The 26,691-nt window shown below is 32.8% G+C and overlaps 1 protein-coding gene across 1 annotated transcript in view; it reads left to right on the top strand.

The window, feature by feature from the left end:
* The window catches only part of CDH9 (cadherin 9), a 92,965-nt gene extending 67,607 nt beyond the window's left edge, over positions 1-25,358 (top strand). The window contains exons 5-11 of the mRNA XM_004422695.2: positions 593-780; positions 1,786-2,039; positions 14,538-14,674; positions 15,153-15,274; positions 19,883-20,000; positions 20,100-20,351; positions 24,470-25,358. Of these exons, the coding sequence (XP_004422752.2) occupies positions 593-780; positions 1,786-2,039; positions 14,538-14,674; positions 15,153-15,274; positions 19,883-20,000; positions 20,100-20,351; positions 24,470-24,957 (1,559 nt within the window). The 3' untranslated portion in view covers positions 24,958-25,358. The remainder of the gene's footprint in view (positions 1-592; positions 781-1,785; positions 2,040-14,537; positions 14,675-15,152; positions 15,275-19,882; positions 20,001-20,099; positions 20,352-24,469) is intronic.
* Positions 25,359-26,691: the final 1,333 nt, after the last annotated feature.

The raw sequence follows: 26,691 nt of genomic DNA, 5'->3' as shown, positions 1-26,691 counted from the left end.
TGTGTCTACAATAGATGGTCACAAACTAAAATGCCTTCAGGGACAGCACATTGCAATATAATGATTGGCTAGAACTAAAGGAAACAGAAACATTCAATATCCCACTTAAAGACATAAATAAGGAAAAAAAAAGAAATGGATGTGTATGCGTATGTGTATGAATAGTTTTCTATTCCTAACTTAGAATATAAAAACAAGTGCATGTTCTTCTAATTAATTTAATATACCTAACAGTTTGTAATGACAATTTTGAAATCCCCAAATAAGCAGTAAATAATTGGTTTTCTTGCCCTCTTAAGTCAAAATTTCTGGATTCTAATATCAGGCTTACCATTTGTTATCTAAATAACCTTGGGACACTCACTCAATGTTTCTAAAACTTATATTTCTCATTTACAAAATGAGAGTGTTCTGCCTTTATAAGTTATTTTCCAACTTAATAAATCTATAATTTTTGACAGCGTACAATTTAATATGATGAACAACTCTCCCAATTTAAAATTAATTTATTTAAGTAAAAAAAGGCAGAGGAAATGAAAGATTTTTGTGATCTAAAGATGAAATGTCAAAACAGCTCTGATTTAATTTTCAGGTACGTATCAATTTAATTCTCCTGAGTCTGTACCTCTTGGAACCCATCTTGGAAGGATAAAAGCCAATGACCCTGACGTGGGGGAAAACGCTGAGATGGAATACAGCATTGCTGAAGGAGATGGAGCAGACATGTTCGGTGTCATCACTGACAAGGATACACAGGAAGGCATTATAACTGTCAAACAGGTTTCTTTTCACTGTCTTCATTTTTTCATCGAGAGCTTTACGGTTTATTTTTGCTTTTCAGTTAAAAAAAGAAAAGCCTAGGATTTATTTTTTCCCATCTTCTACATGCTGTCTATCCTTCACAGAAGTGAGAATAGTTGTGACTTCACTTCAAATAAGTTAAGCATCTTCATCATTGGCACAAAAATTGATATAAAACCTCATATAAAAACTTGCTTGTGCTTCTAGTTAACAATAATCAATCTAGGATTAGATAACCTCAAAAGTACTTTTTAAAATATTTCTCCAAGGGAGAAAAAAATAGGCCTGCAGCCATTACTTTATTTCATGCACTTTTCAAAATATTTAAATTATTAAATGTGATGGTCTATTCAAATAGATGAAACCCGAACTTGCTTTGTATTTTATGTGGGATTTCTTCATTTTTAATGTAGTGTGGGAGAACATTACAAAACTTTACATAGGATGATCCAGCTAAATATTAATTACTTTATATTGATCTGCCTTCTCTGCTTTCATTCATATCTTGCTTTCCACAAGTGTTCAGATTAATGAAATATCTTTTTTTCTTTTTAAAATACCAGTTTTAGAAATATAGGAACTAAGCAAGCAACTTATATGAGTAGTTTTCTAAATCTCTACTTTTTTAATCTTTCCTCTGATTTTAACTGTGTATAACTTTAATAATACTGGTAGTAGTAATATATAACCTATATAACCATTAATTAACACTCCATTTACCTGGGACCACCAATATGTGAAATACATTATTAAGTGGGAATCAGTCTTAATGTGTATACTATTATATTCAGTTACCCCAAATAAGTTTAAGGCAAAACGATTATTTACTAATTTATTTGATATACCTAATGAAGCAATATTTGGGAAAGTTATGTAACCAGAATTACTGGTAACATTAAGAGGGCTGGTTATTAAAATTTGAAATTATCTTCCATGTTACATCTGCTACCTTGTGCTAATTTACCTTATTTTATTTAACTTCAGAATTTAGATTTTGAAAACAAAATGCTGTACACTTTAAGAGTGGATGCAAGCAACACTCATCCTGATCCACGATTCCTACACCTGGGACCTTTCAAAGACACAGCTGTGGTCAAAATATCTGTGGAAGATATAGATGAGCCTCCTGTGTTCAGTAAAATTTCATACTTGATAGAAGTAGATGAAGATGTAAAGGAGGGCACCATCATTGGACAGGTTACAGCATATGACCCAGATGCCATGAACAATTTAATAAAGTAAGTATTTTGAGAAAATTTATGTTAGCAGAAAAATAATAATCTCATTATTTACAAGCTGTGTGAAAAAAATAAATTGTACAACGTACGATCGAGTACTGTAATAAGACCAAATAATTCCACAGCACAAACTCCTAGTTGGCTGTCTTCTAACTGCTCTGGATATATTATTTCATTTGACTCTTATCACTTTACCAGGTAGATCCTGTTATTATACCTTTCTATAGATGATCAGACTAAGGCACTGAGCACTTAAATAACTTGCCAAATAATTACTTAGTGGCAAAGCTGGATTGAGAATCAGGCAGTCTGGCTCCAAAGTCTGTGATTTTAATCCATTAGATGTTGATGTGATTCTTGTCACATTGTCCTTCTTGGATAAATCATAGTTCAAATAATAAGTGATTTAAACAAATAAATTAGAAAAAACTGTGTTCTTTTAGTAACGCTAATAAGAGATACCTTGTAAATGTTGAAATATCTTCTTTTGAAAACAGCCCACTTAGCATACTGTATCAAAATTTTAGAGAAATAATATGTCAATTATATTCTAATAATACTAGAGAGAATTAGTAAAGGGAGTAATGGTGTTTGAGAATGGTATGAGTATTAAAAATTAGCATTAGTATTGCGTAGTATAGTATCGTGTACAACTTTCCCAAAGTTTATATGTTGTATTGACCATTTAAAAGCTTTAAAATATGCCAGAAACTTAAATGATTCTCATTCATGGTGCTTAAGAAGAATGTAAATATAGTTGCAACATAAATGGATGAATAGGATGAGTGGATGAAGATAGATATCTGGATGAAGACATAGAAGGCTGAAGAGACAGATAAATAATGTATTATCTGTTAATGTGTGGCTGGTAAAATGCCTGAAATTCTGCTTTTTTAAATCTATTTTTCTAATTAAGGAAAATGAATGGTTAAATTATTGTTGGGAATGCCCAAGTTTCCTAGAATTCATGTCATACTATCACACATAGAAAATTAATAACCACAATACTAAATATGGAGTTATTAAATGTTGTTTAAGATGTAATGACTATTCAACAGTGTTAATTTACAAAGTGATGTTTATTACACTAAATATATCCTAATGAATATTTAATTTGTTGGTTGATTAATATATTATTAAAATAAAGACATAGGTCATAAAATTTTAATCTGTAGCTAATACTCAGATTATATTAGCTTGAAATATTTGTTTAATTTTAGGTTAATCAGAATATAATTCACTCAACTTCCTCTTCTAAATAAATGTTTGGATTCAAATTATGTATTTTGTATATTGTTCAACATTACTTTTAAAACATGAGTTATAATAATACCAATGAATATATTATTTTACTCTGACATTTTTTATCAACTTGTATCAAATGTATTAATTTAAAATCTCCATGTTGTATAAAACAAACTCCTAAAATGAAATGAATAAATACTCTAGTTTTCCAATGGTCTATATATATGTACTAGCAAGTTTATATCCAAAATAATGTTTATTTGTATTTGATTGAAATTGTATGTGGTTGATTGGTTTTGGCATCTCTTATATGTGCATTTTTTTAAAGTAACAAAAGGAAGTTTAAAGTACTTTCATATTCTTTGCAATACTGATATCAAAATAAATCACCACTTAGATTGAAAAAGGATAAGGATTACTCATACTAATAGCTATAAATGCTCAATAGTTTTTGCCAGATTCCAAAAAAAGTAGTCAACGTTGGCTGTGTCTTCATTTCTCCTTAGTATTTGCAGCACTAAATACTTATTCTAAAATCCCACGTTCGTATTTTTGAAAAAGTCATTTGTCAATTAACATCGCCCACTGTTAGAAAGTTCTGTAGACAAGTGGCAGTATATTACCTCTTTCAGATGAAGAACCATTTATTGCCAAACTATTGAGCATTTCTTGGTATGAATGCGATCAAATCTTAATAATCTGCTGATCATTTCCTATTCATTTTGTATGATATCTTGCATATTAGGAATTCAGTACATGTTGGTGGACTCAAGAGAGGCACGCTCAGTCTTCCATGTTGCCAAGGATATTTGTTTATTTATTCAGAGAACATCAAGAGTCTCATTAAGTTTTATCTGATCTTTTTTTTTTTTTTAAAAAAAAAAGCTCTTAAAGATAGTCAGGCAAGAATAGCTTTATTAAATACTGAAATGTCTTTTTTTTGTGTGTGTGCGTGAGGAAGATCAGCCCTGAGCTAACATCCATGCTAATCCTCCTCTTTTTGCTGAGGAAGACCGGCTCTGAGCTAACATCTATTGCCAATCCTCCTCCTTTTTTCCCCCAAAGCCTCAGTAGATAGTTGTATGTCATAGTTGCACATCTTTCTAGCTGCTGTATGTGGGATGGCGGCCTCAGCATGGCCAGAGAAGCGGTGCATCGCTGCGCACCCGGGATCCCAACCCAGGCCGCCAGTATCGGAGCGCGTGCACTTAACCGCTAAGCCACGGGGCTGGCCCATAGCTTCATCTGATCTTTAACACTGCTTTCTGCACAAATGTTTTCATCTTATCATTGAGTCAAATACAAGCAAGAAAATATATGTTATGTTATTCATATTGTTTAAATTTGAATTTATTAAAATTTAAATTCATTGAATTCAGCACGAGACTGTCAAACATTTTGCCTATCCTTTCCTCCACAAAATAATTATCATTTATGGAACATTTGCTGTGAATTAAAAACTGTCTAAAGAGCTTTAAATTTATTAGCTCATTTAAGCCTCACCACAACTTAATAAGGCAGGTACAGTTGTTATCACTCTCATTTTATAGAAAAATAAACTAAGATGCAAAGAGTTTAAGGAACTTTCCCAAGGACACAGTAGAAATAATTAGCCGACTAAAGATTCAAACTATTGTTGATCAGAATATGTAGCCAATTCTTTAGCAGATATACTGTGCTTTCTCACTGACCGGATCATTAGATAGAGATAATTAATATAATGTTTCTCATTTGTGGACTAATTCAACTGACCTCAGTGGTACTAAGCAGAGCTCTTAAGTACAAAATTATGCAAAAGGCTTCTGTCCCTCAGACTTCAGTCTACTTTCTCTTGATTCTTTCCATTGCCCACAATAGGGAATTCACAGGCTAACTCTATAGACATGTTAGCCTAGAAAATTATAACTTTATTTTCATTCTTCTTTTTTAACAGATTTATTAAGGCATTATTGACCACAATAAACTGCACAAACTTAAATTGTGTGATTTGATGAACTTTGGCGTAGTCATACACCCATTAAAACGTCACCAAAATCAAGATAATGCATAGATCTCTAACACCAAGAAGTTTCCTCATGCCCCTTTGTAATACTTCCCACTGTAACTTCCAGAAACCCAACCCCATCCTCAGGCAAACATTGATCTGATTTCTGTCAATATCAATGAGATTAGATTGGATTTTCCTGAATTTATACAAATGAAATCATACAGTATTTATTCTCTTTTGTCTAACTTAGCATAATTATATTGAGATTTTTTTTCCATGTTGCTGCGTGCATCAATAGTTCATCTTTCTAATTGCTGAATAGTAGTCTAATATACGGAAGTACCACAATTTGCTTATCTGTTCACTTGTTGGTTGACATTTAGAGTGGTTTCGAATACTTGGAGATTACAGTACCTTTATTCACATTTGTATACAAGTACACATACAAACATTTGTGTATTAAAATTTGCATAGTTACATGCTTTCATTTTTCTTGGGTAAATACCTAGGGGAGTTACGACTGGACCATATGGCAGATATATGTTTACCTTTTAAGAATCTGCCATGTTGTTTAAAGTGGTTGTACAATTTTACAATCCTACTGGCGTGTATGATGGTTCCAATTTCTCCACATACTCATCAACACTTGGTACAGTCATCCTTTTTAATTTCAGCCACTCTACTAAGTGTATAATAGTATCTCCATTCCCCTTATGAATATACTATAATGGCTAAAGATGTTGAGCATTTTCTCATACGTTTATCTGCTACCCATATGTGTTCTTTGATGCAATGTCTATTCAAATATTTGCCTAAATTTTACTGGGTTGTTTCTTTATTATTGATTTGAACATATATATGTAGATACATGGATAGATACACACACACACAATACAAATAAGTCCTTTATCAGGCATGTGGTTTGCAAATATTTTCTCCCAGTCAGTGGCTTGTATTTCCGTTCTCTTCAAGCGACTTTCAAAAAGCAAAAGTTCTCAATTTTGATGAAATCCAATTTATTAACTTGTGAATTTATGGATCAAGCTTTTAGTGCCTTATCTAGGAAACCATCTGCCTAATCCCGAAATTTTTATTGTATGTTTTTTTCTAGAAGATTTATTGTTTTCAGCATTCTGCGTACATCTATGATTCATTTTCAGTTAATTTTTATATGGTGTGAGGTATTGGTCAAAGTTCTTTTTTTTTGTATGTGGATATCCAATATGTCCAGCACCCTTAGTTGTAAAGACTAACCTTTTCATTGAACAGTCTTTGTATCTTTGATAAAATTCAATTGTCCATATATGTATGGATCTAACCCTGGGCTCTCTCTTCTATTGTAATTATATATTTACCTATGTTTACAAAAATGACACACTTTTGTGTAGCTTTATAAAAAGTCTTGAAATTAGGTATGTTTGTCATTTAACTTTTTTTTTCTTTTCTAAAGTTGTTTGGTAATTCTAAGTCCTTTGTATTTTCATGTGTCAACTGCAACAAAAGAGCCTTCTGGGATTTTTATTGGGACTGTGTTGAATGTGTAGATCAGAGTAGGCAGAATTGATGACATCTTATTGATATCGAATCTATTAACCCATAAAAAATGCATATTTCTTCCACTTACTATAGGGCTTTTTTTAGAAATGTTTGTGCTTTTATGTGTACAAATAAAGAACATCTTTTATGTATATTTTTATTACCTTATTGCAATGGCAAGAATCTCCAGAACAATGTTAAATAGAAATGATAAGAGCAGAAATTCTTGCCTTCCACCTTATGAGGAAACTATTGAGTCTTTCATCATTCAGTATGATGCTTTCTGTAGGTTTTTTAAAATAGTCTTTATAGAGTTGAGAAAATTTTCTTCTATTCCTTTGATTCTGTCTATTTTTTCAGAAATAAAAGTTGGATTTTGCCAAATGATATTTTCTGTGTCTATTGAGATGACCATACAGTAAAATGATGAATTATTTTGATCGATTTTTCAAATATTAAACAAGCCTTGCAATATTGGGATAAACGCCACTTAGCCATATTGTACTATAATTATTATATATTACTGGATTCAATTTACTAAATTTTAAAAATAATTTTGCATCTATGTTTATAACAGATATTAGTTTATAGCTTTTTTTCATGTAATGTCTTTGGATTTGGTGTCATGGTACTAATACTGTCTCAAAGAATGTAGTATAACATCCTCTTTTAATTTTCTGAAAGAGTTTGCATAAAATTATTTTTTTCTTAAATGATTGGTGGAAATTAAAAGCAAAGATGTTGAGGACTGTAATTTTCTCTTTTATGTGTTATAACTACAAATTGTATTTTTCTAATAGTTGTTAGAGTCTTCAGGTTATCTAATTCTTACATTGCTTGTTTTGCTTTGTTTTCATTTTTCTTCATCTTTCAGAGAATTTGTGAATTTCATCAAAGTTGAAAAAGTTGTTCAAAATATTTTCATATTATCCTTTTGGTATCTTTAGTAATGACAGCCTTCTCTGATATTGTTAATTTGTATCTACTTTCTTTATTTTTCCTGACCAGTGTGACTAAACTCTCGTACAGTTTATTGATCTCAAAGAACTAACTTTTGGTTTCATTGATTTTTTTCAATTGTTTGTTCATTTGTTTTCTATTTCATTGTTTTTTTGCTCTAATCTTCATTCTTTTTTCCACTTACATTGTTTCATTTATTCTTATTTTCTATGTCCTTGAGTTGGAAACTGAAGTCATTGATTTGAGACCTATTATTTTTCTCATATGTACACTGTAGTGATATAAATTTTCTTCTAAGTACAGCTTTAGATATGTCTCAGAACAATCTGACATTAATATAAGACTTCATCTTAATTACGTTTTAAGAATATATTTCTATCCTTTTGCTGTTACTCTATTTCTGCCTTTATATTTAAAATATGTTTCTTGTAAGAAACATATAGTTGTTTCTCACTTTATTACACAATCTAACATTCTGTACCTTTTATTTGAAATATTCAGACCATGTACATTTTATGTAACTATTGATTACATCTTGTTATTTGTTTTCTGATTGTTCTGTCTTTTCTTTGTTTCTTTGTTCTTATTTTCTCTCTTCTTTGTATTAACACTGCTTTTTATTTTGGATTTCTTTTGGTTTCTTTGGTTTTGCATTTTTGTAAATACTCTTGAGCTGTGTTCAGATGTGTGGTTAAGTTACTTGAAACAGTTTAGTCCTTTGGACCTTGCTTTTGTGTTTTACTAGTAGCCCTTTGTCTAGGACTAATTTTGCCCCATAAATCAGGTAAGAACATTCTGAGTAGTCTACCAAAGCTCCAAGGGTTATGAGTGTTCCTACTTTGGCTGGTGGGAACTAGAACAATTCTCAGTCACATACTAGTTCACAGTTTTGCTTCTTCCTAATCCCAGTGATTGGTTACTTCTTTGACTTTGTTTTATCTGCTCCCGTGTGGATTCTGATAAATACTCACTTGAAGATTTGAATGGGATCCTCCTCAAATTTCTGTATTTCTCTGTGATGCTCTCTCCTCTGAAGTACCCTGCTGAGCAAATTCTAGCTACTATGGTATCCCCAAATTCTCATCATTATGTCCTAAACTCAGGGAACTGACAGATTCCATTTGGGCTCCCATTTCTTGTGTTATTGTCTAGAAACCCTCATAGGTAGCAAGCTAGAGAAGTTTTAGGGATCACATAATTTCTTCCTCTTTTCTCAGGGATTACTGTCTTTGTTTCCTAGTGTCTAATGCTTCAAGAATAATTGTTTCATATATTTCATCTCGTTTTTAGTTTTTTGGGAGAGGGAGAGGTGGTAAATCCAGCCACTATTAATCCATATTTGCTAGGAGAGGACATTCAAAATATCATTTTTAAACATGTTTTTGATTATATAATCATAGTCATTCATTTTAGAAAACGTGGATTGCACAGGAGATTTGGTAGCAAATATGATGTCTATAATTTTCCCTTCAACAGATACTCCAGTGCTATTTTATTCTAATTCCACCAAGTATTCAAACTTCAAACAATTTATCAATTCCTTAACTAATTTTCATTAAGTAGAGCACCTTAAATTATACATAGAAGTTTATGTATTTTTATTAATTGTGAATATTTGCTAATTTCATTAAATTCCTTAAACTTTTATTGTATAAATAACACACTATCTTGTAAGTGATACATCACTGATGCAAAATTAGATTGTTTATTATTTCCTCAAGATACAACTTGAGGGATAAAATTTCTGGGTCAAAGACTGATCGTAAAACTTGCAACCTTGCTTCATAGTATGTAAAAGTGGCTGATAAATTTTAAAGTTCATAGGTCTGCCAGAAATATTTGCTTTTTATAGGGTATTCAAGTCTTGAAAAAACAGTGAACAGTAGTTTTAACTGTAAAATCTCAAGAATTATGACAAAGAGAAGAAAAATATTGAGAGAAAAAATTAATCTCAAATTATGTTCCTAAAATTATACTGCCAAGTCTGCTGATATATAAGACCATGCCAAAAACTATAGCATATAGGCTGATTCCTGTTAGTATAAAAATGTATGCAAGAAAAAAAAATCTTTCATTATCCAATTATAGTGTGAAAAACCAGCAATAATTCAACAAGGAGGCAACATTGTAATATGTGATTCTTTTGTTAGCTATGATAGAATTTAGAAGGATGACTGGTCCCCAGAGCAGAAGTAGGCTATGATAAGTATCATGGAGAAACATTTTTGAGGGAAAGCTTGGGAACTAATTCTCACCCACCAGTAAATCTGTTCATCAAACATATTTTCTGAAATACAGCTGCCACTTGCAACATGAGATTATTGTTACAATTAGCAGCTGTTGTGAGCTCTGCTTCATCTCATTAGTAATCATGGATTTCCCAAGATATAGGCTTGATTATAGCTTTACAGGTTCTGAAAGAACATGTTGTCTCATTTCACACCTATTTTATGCTCGACATATTTAAAGTTCAACGAATTTTAGAAGAAATCCATTCTACTGCAGTCAAATCAAGATGTAAGTACAAAACAAACTGGCTGATGAGAAATTCAGTTATGCCTCAGTAAAATGTACATGATTCTACCATAAGCTGGAATAAGCGAATAAGTGCATTTCCTATATATCAGTGCTTCCCTAATATTTGCTTGATTTTATTACAGAGAGTAAAATAATAATTTTAAAATACTGTCACTAACATCTGCAAAAGAAACAAAAAAAGATTTGCACTATTTGTTCAAGCATTCTATAGCCACATTCTCACTTTGAAGAGGAATGAAGCTTTCATAGTTCATAGCTAGGAAACACATTTCTGGAAAGCAGGAACTGGAAAGGAAAAAGCAAACCCACAGCCTAATTATGTCGTGGAAGATATACTTGGAATTCAGTAAAGGAAAAGGAATGCTATCTTTGAGATATTGCTGCATGTTACTGATTGGTTCTGGTATCTGTAATTTAATTTACATGTTTTCTTGTCATAGATAAAAATATAGGGATCTGATGTGTGTTTGATTCCTAATAGTAGAACATAAAAACAAAAAGCAAAGAAAATAAAACCAGAGTTCAGCTTCCACAGGCTGTTCTTTTGTGCTTTTTCCCTTGTTATTTGTGGCCTATATGACTGGATCCTGTCTTAGCAGCAGGTGTTCATTCCAAAAATGATGCCAGTGGTCTTTTTTTAAAATTTTTGTTCAAAATTCAATGCAAGGAGATCAATAAAATATTGTTGTTTTAATAGACCATCTGCTGGCACATAGAGATTGCTTTGTCCTGTGTTGTTTGTCAGACTCTTTCTGGTTATTTGTCGTAATCCAGTGTATTTATTATTAATAGGTAAACCAGAACGCCCTATTCTGTGTTGAAAATAGAACAGTGGCTTCTAAATAAAAGGAAATTATCTCTGGGCTTTGACAAATTGTGAGACATCATTTGCACTAGGGCAAATTTCTGAATATAGACCTGAAAGTTTGCAGAGTTAATGTTAAAGTGAGCTATTTTTAAATCGTCAAAGAAGTGATTCTCCTTCATGAATTCTTAACTTAAAAAATAGTGCCTTTCAAGGTTAAACCTTAGAGTAGAGCAGCCAGAAACTCAGACTTATTTTGATCACACATAAGCTCCAAGCGAGTCAAAGCTGGACTTGTATAATGTTAGAATTGTTAGCTATTCTTCAATCATAGAAACCCCCATGCTAATCCCTAGGGCAAGTAGCAATGGTCACAAAGGGATTTTTATTTTTCATTTTGATCTTCAATGCAAACAGTAGGAAGAATCCAAGATCTATTCAGCTGTAAGCAGACAATGGTTAACTATTGACCTTTCCAACAATGGAGAGAAATATATGCAGGTGAACACATAGATGTGGTTGGGTTATGTTCTTTTACTTTGCTTTCTTGATGTTCATTTTAGGTTTGTTTTTATTCACAAGAAGAGTTTGGTATAAGTATTTAAGGAAAATAGAACATTTAAAAAAATATTCCGCTGACTTTCTCAGCCCATATTAAGAAACAAATAATAGGACGGTTGACACCTAGAGAGAGGAAACACTATATTTTGTTTTATTTTAGCACCATTAAGCAATAGAGATTAAAAAAGAGAAAATTTAATATGACTGCTCTCCTCTATTTTAGTACATTAATAGTTATTTTAAAAATATGATCTATCTCATATCCTTGTCTGACAATGAATTGTTGGTTAAAACCCAATATAACTTTTGGTTCTAGGAAATGTGTATACACAAAACATATATATATATATATACACACATACACACACACACACACACACACCATTATGAATTTTTATATATTTATTTTTGTTTCTAGGTTTCTAATTATCCTCTAGTTCCTTAGGATTTTCCACACCATAAGTATAGTTTCTCTTGGACAGTGACCATATGTCACATGAGTTTTTTTTTTTTAATTTCCAAAATTCTTCTTATAACACCATGTAAGAAAATGATAATCATGATTATCAAAAAATTGAGGGAATACAACCATTTCCACGCAGCTCTGCTGTCCATTGCACAATCTTTCCAAGGGACAACAAGAAGGTGATCCAGCTGGTTCCATGTTTTGGGAGTAAGGTCCAGAAAGGAACCTGAGACCAACTATGTAGTTTTTAGCTATTTCATCTTTGAGATGAAATCCAACATATATAAATATTTTTCCACATGCCCAAATACTCACTTTGAAATAGTATCTGCGAGTCTGAAACAATTATTTTACAAAATTTAGCAGAAAGTAAATTAGGGAAGAACCATGATGTACTATATTAAATCGTTAAAATTATTTTGGAAATCTGGATTTACCAATGGATCCCTTACGTTCAACATAGTTCTCATAGCAATAGACTAAGTCATGGATTCTTTATTAAAATAACCAAAAAATTCATAGAATTTAGATGAATATTTGCAACTGATATTTTAAAAATTGCCAATGTTTCACAAAGTTTAGAACATTGAGTACTAAGTATCTATTACCTATGTTTGACCAAGTCAGTGCCTGATAGTGAATATGTTACAGATTTATAATGGGAGCTGTAATTCTCTAAATCACAGATCAAAAAGGAGTTCATTTGCTAAGTGCCTTTGGTAAGATACTTAGAAAAATGAGAACTACACCAGAAGCTGATTAGTCTGTTACTGTTACTTGTCTGTCATTGTTCTTCCTTTTTCTGTCCTTATTCTAACCAATTTATCCCATGGTCTTTAACTTTGCTATATAAAACCTTATCCATAGACCTACAACATGGGATTCACTTAAGAGTTTGTTAGAAATGCAGAATCCCAGCTCCCATAGCAGACCTACTGAATCAGAATCTATTTTTAACAAGATTCCAATGTGATTCATATGAACATTAATGTTTGAGTAACACTTAGTTTTCTACATGGCTCAATTAAACACTCAGTAGCAGAAATCTCAAATGGATGTAAAAATGTTAGCTAGTACAGCCTAACATGGCCTGATGTAACTAAAGGATTTTCATGTAAGCTCGTCTTTTAAAAGATTTCTCTTTTGAGTATTAGCCTTCCATTGCTGCCATACCAAATTACCATAAACTTAGTGGCTTAAAGCAACCCAAATTCATTATCTTATAGTTCTATAGGTCAGAAATTTGGTATGAGTCTCACAGGGCTGAAGTCCATGTGTTGGTGTGGGCAGGGCCACATTCCTGTCTGGAGATCCCAAGAGACTATTGTTTCCTTGCTTATTCAGGTCATCAGCAGATTTCAGTTCCTTGCAGTTATAGGACTGAAATTTCTGTTTTCTTGCTGGCTGTCAGCAGAAGGTTCATTCCCAGTTTCTAGAGGCCACCTGCATTCGTTGGCATGTGGCCCTCTTCTGCTATCTGCAAAGCTAGCAATAAGGGGTCAAGTCCTTATCATACTTTGAATCTCTCCCCTTTTTTCTTCCGTATCATCTCTGTAGAGGACTTCTCTGCCTTCCTCTTCCACTTTAAAGTGTTCATATAATTAGTTTAGGGCCATCAGATAATTAAGGATAATCTCCTTTCTCAGTGTTTTTAACCAATCATACCTGTGAAGTTACTTTTACCATACAACGTAACATATTGCCAGGTTCTAGGGATTAGGAGGTGGACATCTTTTTTTGTGGGAGAGAGGCATTATTTTCCAACCACAGAGTGATACAAAGTTTATGGTGACATCTTCTATACCCAGCTCTGATGAAAAACAGTCACAGAACTCTGTCTGATATGTCATTTTTATATGGAATGGGTTGGAGGGATAAATTGGAGGATGGCCTTTGATTCAGCTGAGATATTCCTTGAATAGAGTGCCACTCAAGAGCAATGTATTTTACAACAGCGTCTCTATATTCACTTATACTCATAAGGACTCTGTGGACACATATCCTTATGTGTTTTTTTTAACATAATTTCAATTTATCTAAAGCGATTGACTCTATCAAGTTCAATATGACTGTTTAATATGTTTCAAGCACTGCAATAGGTCTATAATAGGATAAGTAAATCGAGTGACAATTAAAAATTCACTTAAAAGTTGCCCCTAGGATTCCTGAGTATAAACAATAACTCCAAATTACATGTAATCATAGAATAATAATGATGGGAACACCCAAATATATCAAATTGTCTAAATGGCAATTATATTAAATACAAATTCAAGAAAATTATTAGCATTTTGTTAGTCATGTTTTTTTTAGGACATTTTGTGAATTGCCTATCAGAAATAGTAGATAAATTTATAATCTTAAAACAATGACTGGGTTTATGAATCTCTTTTCTGCCAGATACTCTGTTGACCGGCATACTGATATGGACGGGATTTTTAGCATCCACTCAGAAAATGGCTCTATTTTCACTTTGAAGTCTCTTGACCGGGAATCATCTCCTTGGCACAACATCACTATTACAGCCACAGAAATAAGTAAGTTGGAAATACATCCATCTGAACACATTATTTTTCACTGAAGTGGCAAAATAATGGCGTTAAGTAGACTCTGTTTCTTGAATGTAGTGATTTTATCATTAGCAAGATCTGAGAGAAATGATTTAGTGTGTTGGATTTTTAAATTATTTTAATAGTTGTAAAATATTCATTTATTTTAAACATGATTTTCTTTTACACCTTACTGTGGGATAGAAATATAATCTAACCTTATAAAAATAATTGATCAGTCTCAGAAAATTATCTCTTACAAATAGTACTTCATTCTCAATCATATTCTCCTCTTTTTATCATGCTTTCCATCTAGACCATGTAAGAAAGCTGAGATATTCATCAGCAATGCAATCAAGAAAGTAAATACCACCGAAATGACCGGTTGCTAGGTTACAAATGGGGCACGTGGTATCATGGCTTCTCTGTAAATGAGACTGAAATCTTACACGTGTTCTCGTTGCAGATAACTCAAAACAAAGTAGCCACGTTCCTGTCTTCATCAGAATTCTAGATATAAATGACCATGCTCCGGAATTTGCCATGTACTATGAAACATTTGTTTGTGAAAATGCCAAACCTGGGCAGGTAAATACAATTATTATAAACTTTAAAAAAATATTTCATCCTCACAGAGGCATTTGACATTACATTAATTAACTTGCACAATTTTTTTTCATGTCAACTATTGTCAATCCTCCTTGTCACTTATCTCCTCTTATCAAAAAGCTCACAATGATCTTAAAATGATGACTTTTAAAATTGTTTTTATTATGAAATCCATGATATAATAGGGTAAATTATAATATATACTTTAATTTACATACCAGGTATATAACGAATATCATGTATGTAAAAAGTTCCTACCTGGATTCACGATTATGTTGACACTGAGTTATATTCATGAATAGAATGGAAGTATATTATTAAATAAAACATGCAGTATGAAAATGAAATTGTTCTATGTTAGTATAAAAAGAATTGTAGTAATGTTTTGTTGATTACATTTTGCCACTTTTAATTGCCCAGTCAGGACGTTTTGGTTTGATATAGCTCATATTTTGTTTGTGATTTTTTGACTTTAATATTATTAAGATAAAAAAGATTTTTAAAAGTTACAAATTCCCCTACAAAGTAATAGTTAAGATATCTCTAATTTTAAGCGAATGTAGGGTATGTTCATTTTTGACACTAATATAGTATTTTACAAATAACAGCAACTGCACAAATTTTACTGAAAGCAATTTTAACCAGTTATTTAGATATTTCTTTAAGGAAAAAGTAAGCAGAAGTTAGGAATATATAATTCCATCGTGTCTTTTTAAATATGGAAAATAAAGTGAAATACAGTCTTTCTTCTATTCCAGTAGAGATTATAATGGATTCAATGTTTCTGTCCCCCCAAAATTCATATGTTGAAGCCTTAACCCCCCGTTATGGCTATATTTAGAGATGGGGCCTCTAAGGAAGTGACTAAGGTTAAACGAGGTCATAAGAGTGGGGCTCTGATGTGATAGGACTAGTGTCTTTTAAATGAGACACCAGAGTTAGAGGAAGCCTAGAGGAGAGCCAGGATTTTCACCACTGCCCAGCCCAGCAGTAATGAGACCACCCCCTATGCTTTTAGTATAAGTGAAGATCAGATAGGGAGCAGTAACAAGGCACTCCTACCCTTCCCACCCAGAGCGCTATCAGCAGAGGCCTAGTGGGGAGATGGAAATCCCACCACTGCCCAGCAGTAATGAGGATCCCCACCTTGGATGTGCACAGAGGTTGAGGGGGAATATAGACTTCCATTCCCACCCGGAAATAGTGAGGTGGCCTCCCCTTCCCTTGCCAAATCAATGTTAAATTTCCCAAATGTCATAAAACATATAAATCTACAGATTCAAGAAGCTAGGTGAATCTCAAAAAGGGTCCATTTAATTAAGATTCTTGAAATGACAAAATTTTAGAAATGGGGAACAGATTAGTGGTTGCCAGGGATTAGGAGGGGGTGAGGGCAACAAGGTAGTGGGTGTGGCTATGAAAGGATAACACAGGGGATCCCTGTGGTGATGGAAATGTTCTGTATCCTGACTGTATCAATGTCAAAATCTTGGTTTTGATAGTGTATTATGGTTCTAAAAGATGTTACCATTTGGGGGAAATTGGATCAGGGGGTGTGAAACCTGTCTGTATTATTTCTTACAACTTTCATGTACATTTGTCTCAGAATAAAAAGTTTAATTAAAATAAAATAAATTAAAAAAAAAGAAGAGACACCAGAGAGATCACTCTCTCTCTCTCCATGCACATACACAAAGGAAAGGCCATGTGAGGATGTAACAGGAAGGCAGCCGTCTGCAAGCCAGGAAGAGAGCTCTCATCAGGAGCCCACCATGCTGGTACCTCGATCTTGGACTTCCAGCTTCCAGCATTGTGAGAAAATATATTTCTGTTGTTTAAACCATCCAGTCTGCAAGTACTTTGTTATGGCAGCCCAAGCAGGCTAAGAAAGAGATACATACCGCATTGCACTTACATTCACAAAAATAACAGTGAGGTTTTTATTTTCCTTTTGCCAGCAAAGAATCATTACACAGTTATTTGGATTAAAAATTGTTTTCCTCTTTTCACTTTACAACATGTAATGGGCATAGTCTCAGTTCAGTAAATGACTATTTTTAATTCGATGCTTAATTTTCACAGCATAGCTATACATTAATTAGCTTATTCAACTACCCACCTATTAATGGAAATTTGGTTTATAAACAAACTGCTACTCTAGCAGACAGCACTGTAAAGAGCACTGCAGTACATTTATATTTATACACTATCTGGTATTATTTCCCCTGTAGATAATCTTTAAAGTAGAAATAAATAAATTTTATCTATAAATACTCATTGATGTTTTCAAATAGCTCTCCAAATATGTCATATACCTAGTGATAACTCCCACCAAATGTGGGTGATTGCCTATTTATTGGGCAGCACTAAATTTTAAATGTCTACCAATATGTAATATCTCATTATCTCATTATAATTTTAACATGAATTCCTCCAAAATTATTGAGGCTGAGCATTTTTTCATAAATGTGTGGCCATTTTTTAAAAATCTTCACAGATGTGTTAGTTTCCTAAGGCTACCATCACAAATTACTACAAACCAGATAGCTTAAAACAACAGAAATGTATTCTCTCATGCAGTCTGGAGGCTAGAAGTCTGAAATCAATGTGTCAGCAGGTCCATCCTCTCTCTGAAGACTCAAGGGGAGGATCTTTCCTTGACACTTCCTAGCCTTGTGATTGCTGGCAATCCTTGACATTTCTTGGTTTATAGACCCAAGTTACTCCAATTCTGTCTCCATTGTTGCATGACATTCTTCCTGTATGTCTCTGTATCCAATTTCCCTCTTCTTAGGAAGACTCCATTTATTGGATTAGGGTAAACCCTAATCCAATACGACCTCATCTTAACTTTATTACATCTGCAAAGAGCCTATTTCCAAATAAGATCACATTCACAGGTACTGAGGATTAGGACTTGAACATATATTTTGGAGGGAAACAAGTGAACTGACAATAGCCTATAGATATTCTTGACTTGTTTGTTAATTAGTATGCTTTTCTCTTATTGATTCAGATGAGTTATTGATATATTACAAATTAATAATTGATAATGATACTGTATAATTGATATTAACCAATTATAATTACTTAATATATTCTACTATTAAAATTTCTATGTCATTGTTCATATACTTGGTGCAAAACAATTTTCTTGTTAAAATTAACAGAGTTCAAAATAAAATATAATATATTTTAAGCTACTGATATGTATTCTCTCTTAAAATATGCTTAAACGATGGCCTATCTAATCATTTCAAGAACTCAGAGTCCCATAATCAAAGGACCAATGTTGTTTATGATTTAAAATATTGGATATGTTATTGCTAATCTTGAACAGAAGGTTGGGTAAGAATATTAGACATTATATAAAATGTTTTCTATGTCATGATCTAAACTTCTAAGGAGAAAAAGTGTATTAAGCTTGTCTTAATAACTGCATTTTCAGAAGCATCGTATAAAGAAATATAAGGTTACATGCCACTGTCAATAAAATGAATTAAATTATAGTTAATATCAAATTAAAGAGGAAAAAGCATTGAATAGTGGGTATGCAAGTTGGTATAGCTCTAGAAGGCACACAATAACGAAAACAATGGATGCATTAAACTACTGTGAAATTCCAATTATTGTTCATCCCAGAAGTTGAACTATTATACCTGGAAATGGTGCAACTGTTTGTTTTGTGGAAGAGAAATTTGAAAGTCAGAGTAATTAAATGATTTTGATTTCAAATCACACAGATGGCAGACCCAGGACCAGAAAAAACAGGCACCCCGATGTGCAGCTTAGCGCTATTTCTACTATAAAATGCTCAATGGAATTTTTCTGCCCAGTGTGCCATTTGCTGCTCCATCTTGACACTGTGGCGCACCTCTGACTTACAATGAGCACAGCTAAGAGGTGCTGTAATTTCTCAACTTTAACACTGATTTTACAACACTTTAAAAGCTTTTATTTGTATATCTTGCTCAACTTTGCAAATATCATTAAAAGAAAACCAAATAATTTGAATAAAATATGCAATATGATTGCAGTTATGGTGCCCCATAGCTTTAAAATCTTTTGCTTTCTGGTATTATATGGCATATTGCTCATTTTTCTAAAACTATATGAAGAGTATTCTTAATCTATAGGAGTGGTTGTGCTAAACACTTGTGTTTTTTAAAAATGCATCTGTTATGTTCTCTGCCTTTGAGAAAACCATTATCTAGTAGAGGCAACATCTTGGTAACCAATTAATAATAAAACAGACTGGTGCTCCCTAACAATGTTAAAAGAGGATAGATGTCGGAGTGATCAAATTTTTTTTTAAGGTTGGACACTGCAGTGGCCAGGAATCAGACAATGATTCATAAAGATTCCCTGCAGGCTAATAGTTGATGGACATTTTTTTCTTCTTAATTAAATAAGTAACATTAGACAAAACCATAAAACAAACCTTGTCATCATTTTTTGAAAATGGCGTATTTTTTGTTTCTTTAATTTCAGTGACATATTTAAAGCACAAACACTGATTTAAAATGACTTGTAATACCAAGAGTTGCTTTTTGTTATGCTTTATTCAATTTACTTATTTGGTTTCAGTTGATTCAGACTGTCAGTGTCATGGACAAAGATGATCCTCCCCGAGGCCACAAATTCTTCTTTGAACCAGTGCCAGAATTTCCGCTTAATCCGAACTTCACCATTGTAGATAATAAAGGTATAGAATATATTTAAAACTAAAAATTGTAAGACCTTAAGAAGCAAAAAAAAAAACTGGTCTGAGGTTTTTTTTTCCCCACATCTCTTTTTTTCCCAGATAACACAGCAGGAATCATGACTCGGAAAGATGGATATAGCCGCAACAAAATGAGCACGTACCTACTGCCAATTTTAATCTTCGACAATGATTATCCAATTCAGAGCAGCACTGGCACACTCACTATTCGTGTGTGTGCTTGCGACAGTCAGGGAAACATGCAGTCTTGCACTGCAGAGGCCTTGGTCCTCTCGGCTGGCCTGAGCACCGGGGCTCTCATCGCCATCCTCCTCTGCGTGCTCATCCTTCTTGGTAAGCTGCACCCCCAACTGCTCACTTAACTCCCAGAGTTCTCTCCCTCATTGCCCAGTGATGGCACACTGAAAAGCACTCTTCTCTAGAGCTAAAGATTGAAAATTTTAACTTTTCATTAAAATTGTTCTTTCGATTACAAAGAAAAAATCGAGTTTTTGTCTCTGAAGATAGGTCTAGTTTTCTAGAGACCAAAACCAAGGATATAATAGCTAGTGCTATGTATATATATTTTTAAATATATTTTATGTTTATAGTGTTTAGTTGTAACTAACCATGGTCATTATTCTGAGACTATTTAGCTTAATAATTGCTTTAATTTTCATATCAACTCTATAAGTCAAATACTTCTATTTTTCTACAGAAAAGCTGAATAACTTACACAAATTTGGAAAGTGTTTTAACTAGCATTCAAACCCAGATTATTCTATTTCAGAATTCTCCTTTCTAACGATTATTCTCAAAACCAAAGACTACCTTGACAAACGATAATACTAACAAACACTAAGTTACGTGTATCAGGCATCTAACTTGCACATGCATTTAAGTTGTCACAGTAAGATAAACTTTTTTTTTCATAAAATTTGTTATATGGAGGTGTAATACACCAAATTAAAAGTTTAAGTTCATTTTTTTAAATATCACTATGGCATGGTGGTCATACTTAGTCCTGCAATGTTTTCTAAATAAAGTCATGCTTCCAATAGCAAATGTTTTGTATGAGCATGCCCTAACAGGACAACGATTTAATTCAATTAAACAGTTGTTCCACTGTAAAACATTCTCCCCCAAATTGTTTCCATCAAATGTTCATCCAAAATGCTTATGCTTAGGGCAGAAGAGCTAGCCAAATTCACGTTCTAGTGCTCATATGTGCTGGCTCCTTTTCACTGCAAATCCTTTCAAGCTATCTGGATGAAATCCCTTTGGCCAGATTTCCTTGCAGGACTTCAGTGGGGGATTGAAGAGAGTGGGGGGAAAACATTTGTCTCAGTTAAGATGATCCAAGTATTTAGAAAAACATTTTCCCAGGGTGATTTAGAACATACACACCACAACCATCACCATCAGCAGTCCGAATCTCCACCCGCTGCTAGAAAGTTCAACTCCTCTGTAAAATATTTTTGTATCCCCATGGAGATCGAATTCTGTCTTACCCTTTCAGCTGAGTGCTACTGATATCATACTGTTTTATTTGCTGAGATAATTCTACTTTCCTAATTCAGAATAGCATGGAAATATGTATATTTCAAACTTGTTTTTTTTATTTCTATGTTAAGATAATACACATACATAAAGATACACATGTATTCGTGGGAGGACAAAAGCAACCTTCAAATAAGTTTAGATATTATAATATTATTAAATGGTATATTTTTTCTATGTAGAATCCTAGATGGCTTCTTCTTTTCTTTTGAAAAGTTTGCCAGCTTTCTGCCCTGAGCAATATAGAAGGCACACATTTCTTGTTTTTCACCTTCTCAATTTATTGTCTAAATGTGGAGTGATTTTTTATTATTTAGTTAAAATTAGTTCTAATTCGGGAGGTTTCATTATCAAAGTTCCTAAAGCATTCTTGCTGTTATTTTGAGTCTTTGTACCAATGACTGGACACAGTTACTGCATTTCTATAGTTAAGAGAGTCTGCTCTTTGCAAGACAGTTAGCGATATAGTATGGCCAATAATATCTTAGACCTACCTGCTAATGGTTTGAAAAAAAATGTGGTTCTTAGTTTATATCTATATTACAAGGCAAAGTCGGGGATTAAAACCTAGGGCACAGCTTTTTAACCTTTTTGGTTTCTTGGACACCGCTGGTAGTCAGATAAAACTTATGGACCTATTTGGGACAGTAATTTAAATTAGAAAGAATAAGATGTCTAAGAAAAAATGAAATATATTTATCCAAATTAAATAAAAAACAAAAAGCAAAATGAGCTTGATTACTGTCATATGTGCCTTCTTCTAGTGCAAGTTTACTGATCATTTGAGGTATATTGTAACTATGACGCAATATAAATTACCTGTGATTTCTATTGGTTTAATAGTCATACATACTGTTACTATAACTGTAGTTTGTGGTGATATTCATAATAGAAAGAAATGCTAAGTTCGAGTTACATATGAGTGAAAATAATAATGCACTTTCTTTATTTCTTACCTTAGCCTCTTTCAATTCCGTTCACATAACCCTGATACATAACCTCAGTCCAGGAAAACAAAGAGGATAATTTTGACCTGACAGAGGAGAAAAAATTCAGAACAAGTTCTTAGGTCCATTTGTGGGAGTTGTTAATATTATATTAGCTAAGAAGCCCTTAAAATAACTTGACCATATTGTTGTTCTTTTGTAGTCAGAATTTATAAAAATTCTTAGAAAAGTAGAGAATTTATAAATTAATTCATTCAATATTAAGCTTAGAATCCTCTTTTTCTACTGCATGGTTCACTAGATTGGTGGATTTCAGATGCTTGTTGGACTTAATTAACTTATATTCATCCTTTAGCAGGAAAGAGTATAGATACGTCTTATTTTCACTGGGTAGACATTTTACTATATATTTTTACTATATGCAGAATCATATATATGAATATAGCTTAGCACTCAAAGCCCGTTCTGTGAAGGTTAATTTAAGATGCTTCTAATGAATTTTGTTTCTTTCTACCAATTAGTAGGAGCTGAGGAAAGTGTCGGCTAATATGACAATAGCACTGGACAGGACTTGAGTGGAGTTTTTCAATGTCAGAGCTCCTTAGTGGCCCTCAAGGGCCCTGGTGAAGTAGAGTCTCAATGTACATGAGTTGCTTTGTGTAGTCTTGATACAAAGATTGACAAAAGGAATGATAGATTTTTGAGCCAAAATTTTCTTGCTTTTCAATGAAACTATTTGTCAAATACTATTGACAAAATATTTAACTGGCCTAAAGTAAGGGAAAACCTGTTTTGTTTTGTTCTTTTCCTCACAGGCAATGTGTAAGTGTGCTTTGGAGAAATTTTCTTTATTTAATTTTAAACTTTTCTTGTATATAAAATTAGGGATTTCGTCCATTTTCAATGGAAAATTTACATTTTGGATATCATATGTTTTTTCTCATTTTTAAGAAATAATGTATTTTTTAATTGCAAAATGCATTTATTCTGCATATGTTCATTGTCAAATACATGCATATGTTAAATTCCAGTAATATAACAAAAAATAAGAAAGTATATCATATGTGGGGATGTTCACAGTTAACTTCATAACATAGGTATATGAATAACATAAATAATTCAGCAAATAGAGGGAATAAAATTAACATTTTAGCCAAAAAGCTTGAATGCATCCACATAAATCAAGGAAGTCCTCAGTAACAAGTTAATATTTGAGCTGTCCTGTAAGGTGCGTACAAGTTAAAGATGAGTTGAGTTTGAATTTTATATTGTAGCTTATAGAGTTATATTTCAGATTTTAAGCAGACTTTCAAAACTAAGTCAATCAAGGAATTTACCTAAACAGATGTGAGCTATGGGAAGGAATAAGTTCAGTATATATGTACACACACACACATATATATACATGTATGCATATATGCACACATATATATAAACATATGTGTATATATACATATAGATATATACATGTGTATAACATATATATAGACATAACATATGTATATAATGAATATATATGAGTAATGTATTGCATATTGGGTCATTAAGAAAATATTAATTTGGTGCTGAATTGCTCTTGGGGTAATAATGATCTTAGCTTTAGAATTTTAGTATTTTTAAACCAACATGCATTTAGGAGAAATGAGGTATCACATAATTACATTTGGCTAAATGCGTCAGCCGTAATTGAATGAGGCTTTTTCAATGTCAGAGCTCCTTAGGAGAGTGAGTTTTGAAAGTAAATAAATGGCACTGTGATATCTGCTTCTTCATCAATACAGTGCAGCCAGTCATTGGCACAAAACCCCCTGTGTTTGTATAGAATAGTTATTCTTCTTATCCCAACAATCTTAGCACTTCCCACACCACCCAAACTTCACTCACAGAAGTGTGCTATATTTAATTTAAACCCTGAATCATGGCATCTCACTAATTTCTGGGATTTTTTGTTGTTGTTCTTAATAGTTTTGGTTGTGCTGTTTGCTGCTTTGAAGAGGCAAAGAAAAAAGGAACCTCTGATCATTTCAAAAGACGATGTCCGGGACAACATCGTGACCTACAACGACGAAGGCGGCGGGGAGGAAGACACCCAGGCTTTTGACATTGGCACGTTAAGGAATCCAGAAGCAAGGGAAGACAGTAAACTCAGAAGGGATGTAATGCCTGAAACTATTTTTCAGATACGGAGGACTGTGCCTCTGTGGGAAAATATTGATGTACAAGATTTTATCCATCGAAGATTAAAAGAAAATGACTCAGACCCAAGTGCACCCCCTTACGACTCACTGGCCACATACGCCTACGAAGGGAACGATTCCATAGCTGGTTCACTCAGCTCTTTAGAATCTCTCACGGCAGATTGTAACCAGGATTATGATTACCTCAGCGACTGGGGGCCTCGTTTTAAAAAACTTGCCGATATGTATGGGGGTGATGACAGCGACCGAGATTAAGAGTACGGTATGACGTGACCCATGTTAGTGGACGTATTCTCTTTGTTGCTAGACTGAGTGGCCTGCATTCTCTTCCTTGGAGGAAATTTTAAAAAAATCGAAATTACAAACAATACATAGGTGTTGTCTTAGTAAGGGTTTGCTTAATCAGTAAGTTTCTGTGAATGAATACGAATGACATAGATTAAAAAAAGTAATAATAACCAGTTCACCTTCTTTGCCTAACAATCTCTGAAGGAAAATATATCACATCAATAATCAATAAAAATTACGTGAAAGGCTTTTTGTGCCTTTTCTTAGATATAAGAACTTTATAAATGTTTTCTGAACTGACTTACAGTCATCTTTACTATTAAATGAAACATTGTGCAACTGCTTTGTAAATTAATATAAAAAATATATATCCCTAAAGAAATAGGAATGACTATTACTGTCATATTTATTTAGTTGAAGAATGTCTTTGTGTTAATTCATTCATATTTTTATAAATGTATATTTATATTTTTGTATTTTTATGAAATAAACTAGTATTTATAAAAATAAATTTCATTTATTTAATTTTTAGAAGCAGTTCTGATTTCACTTAGAAATTTTTTACATCTTTAAAGGTAAAAAGTGATTTGCTCAGGGAAAAACAGCTAAGTTACTGCATGTGATTTGAAGCTGGAATGTAGCGAGACTATAAAAGAGCTTCAGTACAAATTGTGATTTTCTGCTTCAACAATTTAACTATGGGAAGTTGTTATTGAACCGCTGATGTCTACCCATCAATAGGATACGAGATACATTTGGAATATAAAATAGTACAAATATACTTGTGAATAATTAGCTTAAATTTTTTGTACAGTTCTTTACTATGGGATCCATCAGTGAATTTTAGTTGAGTAATTGAATACGTGTCAGTAATGTTACATAGATGAAGAAAAAAATCTAAATTACTCCTCCTCCATCAATAGCACAGTTTTCAGAATGAAGAATGATAGTTCTGATTTTTTTCTTCATGATAAGACAATTCATGGAATATAATCTGGGTAACATTTAAAATGTCTATCAGCAAACTAGAGGAGGTCTTTTTAATTGATAATTTTATTGAGGAGATTCGAAATCACTGTATTTGAGGAAATCTTTAAAGAACCAGTGACGTGTAGACTGGAGATACGAAACCTTAAGGAATGCAAAGTTTTACTAATGATTGGGATAATCCAGAAAACAGAATACAGACACCTTCAGATATGGAAAAGAAGAAGAAAGTGGGAGAATTGTGTACAATAATCATTTGCAAATCTTTGAAAGACTGCCATGCAGAAAACTTTGGCCTGGAAAATAAAACCTAAACAAAAGATGGAAACTTCACAGGGAGATTACATGGTATCCATTTTCTTTGCCATGAATTATCCTTTTCTTTCTCTTTTATTACTCATCCTTTAAGGAGCAAATACCACACCCAGGCTGATTCCTAGGTGGAATTTATATAGAAATTTAATATTGATTAGTCTGTTACGAAGCCTTTTTAAGTAGCAAATACCAAGTTATCAACAGGCATTTATGTGTTCTGTTATGTTACTATCTTGCAAAATTTTTGAAGACTATTTCAGTAACTTTACCACCAATAGCTAACAGAGTAAAGATTTAATTTAATGCTAACAAAACAAAAAACCATATTGGGCACTTAAGAATTGTTTGAAATTTTTCTCATCTTTGGAATTGCCCAGAAAACAGAAAGTTTTAGTTTTA

Source organism: Ceratotherium simum, chromosome 18 (assembly GCF_057802395.1).
Source record: "Ceratotherium simum simum isolate JZ-2026a chromosome 18, ASM5780239v1, whole genome shotgun sequence".
Taxonomy (NCBI): domain Eukaryota; kingdom Metazoa; phylum Chordata; class Mammalia; order Perissodactyla; family Rhinocerotidae; genus Ceratotherium; species Ceratotherium simum.
This window is presented reverse-complemented; position numbering and strand designations above follow the sequence as displayed.